At 42.0% G+C, this 12,171-nt stretch overlaps 1 protein-coding gene across 8 annotated transcripts in view; it reads left to right on the top strand.

The window, feature by feature from the left end:
- Window positions 1–12,171, top strand: part of ATG10 (autophagy related 10) — a 62,887-nt gene that overhangs the window by 39,713 nt on the left and 11,003 nt on the right. For 6 of the 8 annotated variants that reach the window (XM_056513987.1, XM_056513990.1, XM_056513991.1 and 3 more), the window contains one exon: window positions 4,573–4,670. The exons of the other annotated variants lie outside the window; for them this stretch is intronic. In XM_056513987.1, the coding sequence (XP_056369962.1) occupies window positions 4,573–4,670 (98 nt within the window). The remainder of the gene's footprint in view (window positions 1–4,572; window positions 4,671–12,171) is intronic. 8 annotated transcript variants of the gene reach the window in all.

Here is a 12,171-nt window from a genome sequence, read left to right as displayed (position 1 = left end):
TTATAACAATATCTGACTCTTGAAGGGAGCAGGATACAAAATGCTGGCAGTAAGTGTGTTTCCTACAGTGTTACCAGCTGGTATTCTCTGATTTTAATTATGGACAGCTTACTTTTGAAAATGAGGAATTCCGTCTTCCCTGCACATTGTTGGTCTGCCTCTGCTGTGCTGTCTGAAGATCCCAAAGTGGGATTTTTGGGAATGTGCAGCTGGCACGTGCTCACAATCACTTGAGGTACCTGAGCAGACTATCCTTTGTCTTGTCCCAAACTTGCTGTGAGGAAAACTCTGGGAGTTTTACCTGAGTTTTTCCCTTTTGAGGTAATAGCCCATGTGGTGGGCTCCTCACTTTGTCAGACAATCAGCAATACTCACTGCATTCCTCACCTGCCCTAATCAAGGAACAATCTCCCCAAGACTCACCTCAATTTCCAGTCTAAATGCCTACCATTATTTGCAGGCTCAGTAACAGGAGGAGTTCCTCACAAATCTCCTGTGAGCTGTTGCAGGTTCCCCTGGGATCCTGTCCATACTGATCCCCGAGTTAATTAGAGCTGGCTGCGGGAGGTGGAGGTGAACACTCATCCTTCCAGTGGTTCCACAGCCCTGCCCTATCTTGCCTTCCCCAGCACAGGGCACAGAGCTGGAATTCAGAGCTCTGCTTCCTCCCATCACACCTGGGAAACAATAATTCTTCTGTTCAACCTGGCTGAGGGTTTTTGCAGTATTCACTTCCTCCCTTTGTATAACAGCAGCTGATGCCAGCCTGTCTAAATCTGCGCTCCAACAGGCACTTTACAAACTTCTCTAGAATGATGAAATAATGAAATCCTGCCTTTCTCCTGCTGCATGTCAGTCCAGCTTCCATTTGCCTGGTCCCTCAGTCCCTCCTAGCAAAAAGGCTCCCCGTAGAGTTGCTGGGGGGATTTTCCTGTGAAATCCAGCTTGTTTGGCATCCTCAGGAGCTTGTGCCAGTGAAAACATCCAGTTTTCACTCCTCTCTGCTAGAAGTTATGTTCAAGCATTACAGATCACTTCTTCCTGCAGAAGGGAAAAAATTGCATTATATCCTTGTCCTTGCTGTCTAAATTGGATGAAATATCTTACTTTCTTGAACTCATATTTAAACTATTTTTTTTTGCTGTTTGTGAGGTGAAGTTTTCTAAGTAAGGTGGTATAAGGTAATTTTGATTGCAACAGAAATAAAATTTTTTGAGAGACGTCTAAACTTTTTTATAGTCGTGGTATGGATTTACAGGGAAGATCTTGTTCTGTGCAAGGACAAATACTTCAGTTGAAAATAGTGATTAAACATGATAAGACTGCCTGGAAAGGTGTTTGGGAACACTATAGGGTACAAGAAGATATTTTTAGGCAGTGTGTATATACGTAAGAAACACTTTTCGCTGTCTTATGATACTTTCCACGTGGCATATATTCCTAATTTCAGACCTGCTGAAGTCACAGTCAAGTGCCAGGAGCTCAGGGCAGAGGCTGATTTCTCCAAAATCAGCCCTGTGCCTGCCACACCGTCCAGAAATGGAGGCCTTCTTTCTTTGCCTGGCTTCTGAGACTACCAAATAGGTAGTTGAAGAAATGCATGAACCCCTGCTGATATCTGATGTCAGCAATTAGCCCTCTTGGAGACAGATGGTATAGGCAATTATCCTTCCCCTTCAATGCTGGCATCAGCCAGATGGGCTGAGCTAGGTCCAGTAAGCTTTCTTTAATCAGCAGAGTATTTTCCTCTTTTCCTAGTCTTTAAGATGTCAAGGAGCTTCCTTTTTTTCCTGAACCATCCCCGTCCAAAGCCAGCCTTTCAGAACCCTCTTGCCATACGTTAGAAAACCCACAGCAAGGTAGCAGCAGCACAGGTGAGCACAGGCACCATTCAGGGACCACCCTGGTGTAGAGGAAATAATGGCTCATCTCACACTAATCCTTTTCCTGCAAAGGCAGAGGAAGCAGCACGAAAGCTGGTTAAACACTGAGAAGAAAGAGCAGGACAGTCAACAAGGACTTGGGAGTCAACAAGGACTGCACCCTCACTCCTCTAGAGAAGAGAAAAGGAATGGGGTTTTCAGGCTGACCTGCTCAAAATACTCTCTCTGCTCAGTGACAGCTAAATCCCTGCCAATAAAAACCATGCTAATCAGTGGTTAGAGAGAGGGAGCTTCTGAGATAGGGCAACTTCCTCCAGCCCTGGAGGCATGACTTTCTGTATTCACAACCACACTGGGCCTGACTGAAGTGTTTTCCAGAATACAGATTTACTTCCTGAGCTCAAAAACATGTAACCACCATGTCCTTTCTCAGAAACACAGCTGCTCTAAAGACCATATCCTGTAAGAACTGGTTTTATTGTGGCTTTGGACATAACTGAAGTTGAATAATTTCTATGATCATATATTCTCTTAAGCCGTATGAGTGTTTTTTTCTCTTTTGGCAATGGTTTCTTAAGATTGTTTCTTTATAAAATAGATCAGAGTGAAGCCTCAAAACAGTTTGTGCACTGTTTCACCCAGTGTCAAATAACCTTTAATTGAAAAGCTTAGAAACTGTTGAAAGCTTTTAATTGGGAGTCTCTGAAGCTATTAAAAGCACTCACTAAACGTGAAGAAAATAGAATACAGCCTGAGAAGCCTGAAAATTTTCTCTGAAAATAAATATGAAATTTGTCTGCCTAAAGAATTTCTGCTCTTTGCAGAGAACTGCAGCTCCTGTGTGGTCTAACAGCCTCACCTTGCTGCTGTAAGAGCATACTCAGTATTCTGCCTTTTAACTGTTTCTTATTTGTGGTGACATGATCAAGTTAACCCCAGCTGGGCAGTCAAGAAGCTTTTCTCAGAAAAGTTTGTTGTAGTCTAAAGAGTGTATAATAGTAAAACTGTCCCAGCTGGAATTGGGATAAGCCTTGGGACACACAGCAAGCTGTGTCCTTGTGGGTGGATGGTGACTAAATAAATGCATGGACAGGTGAATCTGGAGCCTCCACCTTCCTCTGCTGCCCCTTCTCATGGCTTGGTGCTGCTGTTTCCTTCTTGCTCTGCTGAACTTCTCAGTTCAGCTCCATCCCAGGGAAAAAAAAAAGAGGCAGGAAGGCAAGAGGCTGCTTGGCTCAGCAGGTGCCACAGTGGGCCCTTGTTGCCAGCAGCAACAATTACTGACTGCTGTGTCAGACCAGCTGGATGTTTGAGGTCTCAGTGGGTTGCAAGAATGTTTAACAGGGCTGCTAAACATGTGAGAGTGCTGGAAAAAGGGGGTAAGAGTGCTCAAAGAATACAGATCTGTCTTTAGAGCAACTCTGGGAGCTCGTGAATAGAATGAATAAACCTTGTGGTAAAGACAAAACTTGTTTGTAACTATAACATGTTAATATTTCAATATCTTCTGATCATTTCTAAACATGGGATTAACAGAATCAGAGGAATCCATTCCATTGTATGTGAATCTGCTCAGTGTCATTATAAAGATTCTCAGAGAAAGGTGTACAGAGCACAAATCTAGAGTGGCAAATCAGATGTTCACTAGAACATGTGTTATTGTAGATTTTACACTTTGACTTTCTCTGTTGAGAACAAAATTGCAGGTACACATGGCATTTCATATCACCTCCACACAGGTGATCTGAGTATAAATACATCCTTCTAAACCAAATTTATGCTGTTGTAGGAAATTTCTTTGTGAATGTTAGGCTATCTCCAGCACTACTCTGGTATCTGTCACAAGACACTGGATGTGATGGTCTAACCTTCATGAGGATAGCATGGAAAAGCTGATTAATATGCTGTTACCCCCTCAGATACTTCATTTGCCATGTGATTCTGCTATATTGTGCTTATATAAGTTCAGAACTTCATGCTTTTTATAAATATGTGCAGAAAAAACAGAGGCTGTAGGCAGCTGGTTTGAACTTGTGTCTAAACATGGCATTCAAATGTTAATTGTGTGAATAAATCTTTTTCATTTTACAGACATACAAATGTCAGTATAATGAAACTGATTATCAGAGGATGATGGTTTCTGACACCTGATAAATGCCAAGATGAAGCTACTTATTGGAAGTCTATTGAAATACTCTGTTTGCCATTAAAAAAATCATTAAAAATAGACATGCTTATTTTCTAAGTGGTTGACACTAATATCTTGGCATAATTCTAGCATCACAGCTAAAAACCTGATGCAGCAGTGTTGTATAAATGCATCTCAGGAAAACATTGTGGACACACCAAAATACAGTAATTATCTCTTACCTGCAGAATTTTGTTCCTTAGATTTTCTCCACTCTCTCACTATGAGTTGCATATGTTTACAGTTGGTGACTCTTCATGATGCTATTTTGTGGTTTTTAATCCACCTTAATCAAAACTTCGTTTTACAAAAGTAGTTACACTTCACACCTCGCAGTCAGCACAGTGAGGTGGCAGAGAAGAAAACTGAACTGGGAAATTTTAGTTCTGTGTGCACCTTCAGTCAGGATTTGAACCCTTATCAGTTTTAATTTTCCTGTTCTGTATTAAAGATACAGCATGCTTAAGAGTTTTGGCTGAAGGTGGTTGTTTCTTCCCTCAGATGGAAGGCCTTTAACTCTGGATGAAATATGGGGAAGTGTTCATGCATCCTACCAGGCTCGTCTGCAGGAGGGGCCCTGGGACACTATTACACAGCAGGTGAGAATCCTCAGCTCCTTCATGAAATTGGGGAATGCAATATATGCCTGGATCCTCAGTGGCCTTATTCCTTTCTTGGACAGAAGGGAAAAAAAAAAAAAAAAAAAAAATAAAATATATATATATATATATATATGTATATATATATATATATATATATATCAGGTCCTGCTGAACCATTTTCCAGCAATAGTTTCAGTCCTGAATTTTGAAGGATATATGTGTTCACCATTTGAGGCTTGCTTTTACAGTATCTCACATTTAAAATACTATTCCAAAGCCAGTCCTTAAAAATTCAGGCAGTTTCTGAGTAAATGTAAATTTGGGTAAATACAAAAGCAGACTTATGTAAATAAAACATATCAGTGTAACATTTCATGGAGTCTGGTAATCAAATTACAAAAAAAGACTCTGTGTAATTTTCAGTTTCAAACAGACTCACAACCTTCAGGATTGAACAAGGGAAAATTGGTTTGCTATCCAAAAATAAGTTGATGCTGTCTAATAGTGCCACATGGCTCAGAGCTGAGCTGGTTGCTCTGGTGTCTTCCCTTTGCTCCAGGTCCCACATGAAAATCTGACAAAGAATTGAGATGCTGCAGGTGTGAGTTCTTTTCCCATCTGACCAGGGTACCAACATCCTTTCCCTCTCCCTCTCCCTCTCCCTCTCCCTCTCCCTCTCCCTCTCCCTCTCCCTCTCCCTCTCCCTCTCCCTCTCCCTTTCCCTTTCCCTTTCCCTTTCCCTTTCCCTTTCCCTTTCCCTTTCCCTTTCCCTTTCCCTTTCCCTTTCCCTTTCCCTTTCCCTTTCCTTTTTTCCCCTTCCCCTCCCTATTTTTTGCTGTTAGCTGTTTCCAGGCACTCAGGTCTCTCACCACAGCAGCATGACAAGGATGTAACATCCACCAGGTCCTACAGGTGCTCCCTTAATTCAAATAACACAGTTTAATTACAGGATGCCTGTTTGTAGATGGTGCTCAGCCATGGGAACACAAGCAGCATTCTTGTATTTGCAGCCACAGACTATTATTTATCTTACAACTTCCTGAGAACCTACCAAGCCATGGGTGTTCTGGTGATTGCTGTGCATGTCTGAATTCCAGTTGTGAGCTGGCAGGTTCTTATGAACACACTTTTCACATGAAGCATTAATTACCTGGCTTGTCTGTGAATGAAGATGAGGAAATTGGGTTTTAATAACATAATTTAATAATGCGACACTACTGAGAATAAAGCATAAACGGGATGTTTGGAATGTGTGGAATCAGAGCTGTGGAAGCCAAAAGGAAAACCAGGTCACTCCCATACGGGGATTATTTTTGCTTCTTAAGGGACAGTAAAGTAAAAACTGTCCTGCATCTAATAACTGGAGTTGTGTGTGGCATACATACACACAAATTCCTGCAGAAACAGGGGTTTTGGGTGGTAAAATGTGTGGAGTGATGAATGTGATTCTGGGACACTCTCCAGAGGTGGTACAGCCAACTGTGAGTACAGTGACAAACACAGGAAGAACATTTTGCAGAAATTAGCAGAGTTAACAGCTGCAAAATGTGACTTTCTGTTAAATAAGAAGATTATGGAAGATAATGAAAACTAGCCTGCAAGCCTCAGATCAAAGCAAGAGTCAGGTCTACAAGAAAAAATCTGTTTTTCTCCATCAAATGAATCAGGGTTCTGAACTGAAATAGGGAGTTTTGTCTTGCCTTGCTGCTTTTCTGCTGACCCATTTTGTTATGTGGGTTAGGCTTTGCCTGCAGGGACACAGATCCTATAATGCAAGTCACTGGGCAAACTCATCAAATCAGGCTTGAGCACTCAGTACACATGAGCAGCAGAGTAAAAAGGTTTAGGATTTTAATCCAAAAGAGATACAAGCACTCCACCACTGGGAAGAAAAATTGAGTTTGCCGAGGGTCCATGCATGTTATTTAACTTTTAACTAGGGTCGATCTGCACTGTGATTGGCAGACCACGAAAAGAAAGGCTTACTGACTTTTTGGGACCTTTCCCCCCATTTATTTCATGAAATGAGGGTGCCAGGCTTATGTACATTTCTGGTACAACTATATTTTGGTATATACAGTCTGTGGTCCAATACATCTATAATAAAATACATCTCAGAAACTGAGACAAGCTGCAAAGAGTGGAGATATTTGACATTTGCAGATTTTAGGTAAAATGTGTACTTTTATAGTTACTTTTGATTATGGTGGAAAGTTATGCTCATTTCCAGAGAAAGCATCCTGAAATAATTTTCCTGACTAGATTACTGCAAAAAGCAGAAGTCAACTAGTTACCTTCTCATAAATAAATTAACATGATAAGGTTGCATAGTATTTTATAATGATAATTGATAAATGGTGATGATTTAATTGCACTTCCTCTAGTAATAATCTTAAAATGCTCAAATGAAGTTCCTGTGATTGGCTTTCTTGTGAGTTAAATCTCCCTGGGGTCTTCAGTCATCCCTCCTCTACATCCGGCGATAACTTGCTTTAGCTGTTTTAAATAATACAAATCAATTAGAGCACACAGCTGTTTAACAAAACTTCCAAATGTTGCTACAGGTCTCTGTGGGTATTTCCTGATGACTTATAATGACATCAATTTAGCACACCTGGTAAGATCTGTGTGAGCTGGAAGTGGCTTAATTCTGCAATGACAGGAAAATTAAGGAGTATTTATGGATTACTGTTGCCTTCCAGAAATGTTGCCAACTGTGATTTTCAGCTTCTTTTTAGGAGGATTCAGAAATGGAATTACAGATATTGCAGCCCCATCTCCTGAATTGTGTACTTGTAACTTGGTGGGTGCTTTTTAGTGTTACTTATTTATATTAGTAATTTAAATATGATATAAACATGCATTATACATATGATGTATAATATTTGTATTAGTTATTTATAAAATATTAGTTACACACAAATACATAATGTCACTGCCTAAACAGCTCAAATTTACTGGCCCTTCTGTGTGTAATAAATGTAAGAAATAGAAGGTGTAATGTCACAGGTAGGAAGGCAGCAGCCCAAAAGTGCCATGGTCAAGTGCTTAAAGGAGAGGCAAATTGAGAGAATAAAACCTCGTAAGAACAGGAAAAGAGGTCAAGGGAAAAAAAGTAACAGAGTGGAGAACAGAAATGAGACAAATGGGGAGAAATCTTCCCAAATATGAAGGTGAACATATTTTGTCAACATATTGATAGTGTGTGGTGTAAGAACCAGGAATTAAAAAAGAAAATTAGATAACTAATCTGTAGAGGCTGCATTTGACCTTTTATAATTTTGGAAACCTGTCTGAAGATGAGTGGGAGATGTGAAGCAGCAGAGTGGCTCTGTGGTTATAGCCAGAACTTCAGGCTGTGTGGCCTTGGTTGGGTCATATCTGTGGAGCTGGAAATGCAAGACTGAAAGGCTTGTTTTGTTAGGATGGGTGTGGAATAGGCATTGTCAGGGTGTGAATTTTCATCCTGCTGTGGCTGAGGGCTCCACACCTCTTTTGAAGTGCCTTCATCAACATCCAGGACACTGGTGTAGCCTTCACATCCAGGTATTTTCCACAGAGTGTGTGTGGAACGATGCTGGATTGATGGATACAGTCACCTGTTAGGAGGTAAACCCACTGATTTCTCAGGCACCCTCTGAAATTTAGTAGTAGTGGAATAAGGGATTGAAAAGAAAATGGGTAAAGACATTACTGATTCTTCATAATTTTTTTGCCATGATGGATATTTATAAAAGTGTAGACAAAGCAGAAGGGCTTCCACAGGGGAAGAGACAGCACTCTGACAAATGTGTTTCTAGGACTGTGATGAAGCGGAGTATTAATGTAATTAATTCTTGATGAACACAGATGCCCAAGTCCATTTTTGATTCTTGTTACTTCTGCTCATCCATGCCTTTCATTAATTCTTTTTCTATATGGAAGCAAACTAGCAAGAGAATTTTGTAAGCTGATGAATGAAGCTGATCACAGTCAGCAGCATCACCAACAATTTTGTTTTTTAACAGAGTGGTGTTGTCATAAAGCCTGACCTTCCCCTGAGGAAACAAAGTCGTAAACACAATCAAGTATTGTGCTAAGGCTTAATCAATGCTTAGTGATGATGGAATGTAAAACCAAACATCCAAGGGTAGAAATCGAATTGCATTATTGCAGGAGGCTCAAGGGTTGAAAAACTACCCCATAAAACAAGAACAAAAGTTGGTGACTCGAAGGTCCTGCAGAAATAGTTTTAAAAGTTAATCCGTGAGTTGGGATTCCAGAGGACTCTGGAAGTTGTGGAGCACATGTGTCCATACATGGCTCCCCTCCTTTTTAATCAATGCTGCTCAGCAATTATTTCTGCTACCAAAGTGCTCCCAGCCATGGGGGGGGGGGGCACATTTCGTGTGTGACACCTTGGTTCTGGATTTGCCAGCAACAAATGAGTATTTTCCTGGTTTAGCCATTTACTGTCACTGCAAATAAAGTAACTCAGGCCATTCTGATACGGATTATATCCTATGTTCCTGAATAGTGAGTGATCAGGAATTCTGCATCTGGTTTTTGTCAACCATTCATTCCTCAGTTTCATCTAAACAAGGTGTCTTTCTTCTGTGATTTGATACTTAGCAGGTAGTTTTACTATATCCTTTCTGTCATATCAAAAGTATTCAACCAAACTTAAGTTATGGAAATTACAGCACAGAACTACACTTATTTCTGAGTTAATCTAGAGTCTTTTTCAACCAGAAGTTAGGAATCTGGAGGACACATTCTTTATGGTACCTCAATAATCCTGTCCATTACATCACTTAATTTATAGCAGTGTTAATAGAAAAATCAATAAACATTATTTCTAAAATGTCAGGGATGTTAATAGTGTGATTTAAAAAAGGAGAAAGAATCAAAACTCCGAAGAGAACACATTGATATAGTGTTGTAAAGGCACATCTTGCTGAAAATGTGATAGGGAGGATTTAAATCATTACGGCTCAGTCATTTTGAAAAATGTGGTAAGGTAGCTATTCTTAGACATACAAATCTTTCTTGCCATATTGTGGGATTTTGCTAAGTGGGGGAGGCTGTATACAGTATTTCTTAACAGAAGGTTGCTAGGATCGCTCTTAACGAATTTCAGTTGCATCAACAGTTGCTATGGATCCCCTGCTAATATTTTTGGAAAATTATTAGTACAACTTCCTGAGAAAAGGGAATCTTACCAGTACAGACTGGAAATCTGTTTGACAGGGGGATGATACAAAGATGGCAAAGCTGGGTGGGTATTTACTTCCCACTAAAATCTTCTACGATGCATTGAGCTCCTGGGGTTTAAACCAAGCTGTAGTATTGTACAAGCTACCAAGGAGGTTTTATTTTAAAACTAGACACTGATTAATAATGTTCAGCTGCCCTACAGTTTAGTCATGCTTTTCCCCACAAGACTTCATGGTCAATAACCTAGTCCAACTAATTTCATAGAGGGAAAAGACTGAATAATGAAGTAATACTAAATCCAGAGTAAATACAAAAGCTTAATGGATAAGCAGCTGACAGATGTGCTGATGGCATCTACCAGGACTTGTGCAAGGCATTTGACACTGTCTGACATGACATCCTTGTCTCTGAGATGGAGAGCCATGGGTTTGGTGGGTGAGGGATGGGGCTGGGTGGTCGCACTCAGGGACTTGGGGACAGTGAGTGGATGTCCAGGTGGAGACCAGGGAGGAGTTTTGGGGCCATGGGGACCTGATGGAGCTCAGCAGGGCCTAGGTCAGGGCAGTCCCAGCACAGGCTGGGGCTGAGCAGGTGGAGCAGCCCTGGAGCAGCCCTGGGGGCTGTGGGGCACAGCTGGGACCCCAAAGCCAGGTCTGTGCTGGCTGAGCCCCAGTGTGGGCAGCAGGGCAGGGGGATCCTGCCCCTGTGCCCCAGGTGAGACCCTGAGCACCTGCAGAGCTGCCCCAGCTGCCCCAGCACAGGCAGGAGCTGGAGCTGCTGCAGCCAGGCCAGAGGAGGCTCAGGGGGACCAGGGATGGAGCAGCTCTGCTGGAGGAAAGGCTGGCACAGCTGCCACTGCTCAGCCTGCACAGGAGGAGCTCTGGGCTGAGCTCAGGGTGGCCTTGCAGGGCCTGGAGGAGCTGAGCAAACATGGACAGAGACAATTGCCCAGGGCTGCAGGGACAGCACACAGGGAATGGCTCCCAGTGCCAGAGGGCAGGGCTGGGGGGGATTTGGGCAGGAATTGTTCCTGGCAGGGTGGGCAGGGCTGGGATGGAATTCCCAGAGCAGCTGTGGCTGCCCCTGGATCCCTGCAGTGCCCAGGGCCAGGCTGGACACTGGGGACAGTGGAAGTGTCCCTGCCGTGGCACGGGTGGGAATGGATGGGATTTAGTCCTTTCCTACTCCAGCCATCCTGTGATTCTGTAATAATTTACATGCAGAGATAAAAGCACTATGAAGTTCCCTGCCAGTTTCTTGGACATAATTCAGGACAGACTCTCAAGTCTCAGTACTATTGTTTCTTGAGTTACTCTGAATTGAAGACTCTAGTAATATTTTCCATGCAGATTCATATAATTAATTGAACAAATTACAATATAACAGTATTGATTCTCTTGATTATTTTCTACTTCTGAGGAAAAATCTGTTTCAGTGCTGTGCATTGCTTTTACAGATGATTTATCTAGCAGTGGTTCTTCTTCCAGAGAGGTTCCCAAGCAGAGAAATGCAGAGTAAGTTGTAAGAGCACGTTCCCTGCCTGGTCTGGCATTTCTCCTTGTAAGCTGAGGTGGGTTCTGTTCTGTCTTCCCTGTTCCATAACCACTGGCTGTTCAGTACTGGAATGAATCTGCCTACTGAACATTCCCCCCTTATGGAAAAATCAAATTCTAAATTACACAACAGCACTGACTGCACAGTGTAAAAGAAGTGATGATCATATATGGAATACTCAGATCCATTTGAAAGGCCACTGGAGTGGCCACAAGGCATTATAACCATATTTTTTCTTACTTTATTAATAAAAAAAAAAGCATTTTAAGTGCTGCTGAAATGTGAGTTAGGTATCTGTGCTAACAGAGAGCAGTGTGTACCTAAGCACCTGCGCTCTCGAGTGGTGGCAGCAGATAGTGTCAGCAGTTCAAAAGCATTTAGACAAAATCATGAGGCCACTTCTCCATAAATGGATGCAAAATTACCTGGCAGGAGTGTGTCCTCCAGAGCCTGTGGTGCAGATCTGCTGGAGCAGTGCAGGGGGAGTGAGACAGAGAGAACCCAGGCTTGTGCTGAGGGAGGCAGGAGCCACTGCTGGGGCATCCACTGGAATTCCTGGGATTATGGGATGAACCCTTTCAGGCCATTTTTATCAAATGCCAGCATGGATTTGGGTTTTTTTTTCTTATAATTTTTTAATCAGGGTAGAAAATCTGTCTCCAGTGTCTCTTCCATACTTCCACAGCTTGTTGGATCGTTCAGTTTTGCACCTTAGATGAATCTCATAACTTAAGAACAGATTTTAAAT

This window comes from Oenanthe melanoleuca, chromosome Z (genome assembly GCF_029582105.1).
Source record: "Oenanthe melanoleuca isolate GR-GAL-2019-014 chromosome Z, OMel1.0, whole genome shotgun sequence".
NCBI classification, from domain to species: domain Eukaryota; kingdom Metazoa; phylum Chordata; class Aves; order Passeriformes; family Muscicapidae; genus Oenanthe; species Oenanthe melanoleuca.
The sequence above is the reverse complement of the archived record's forward strand: the minus strand, read 5'-3'. Positions and strand labels throughout refer to the sequence as shown.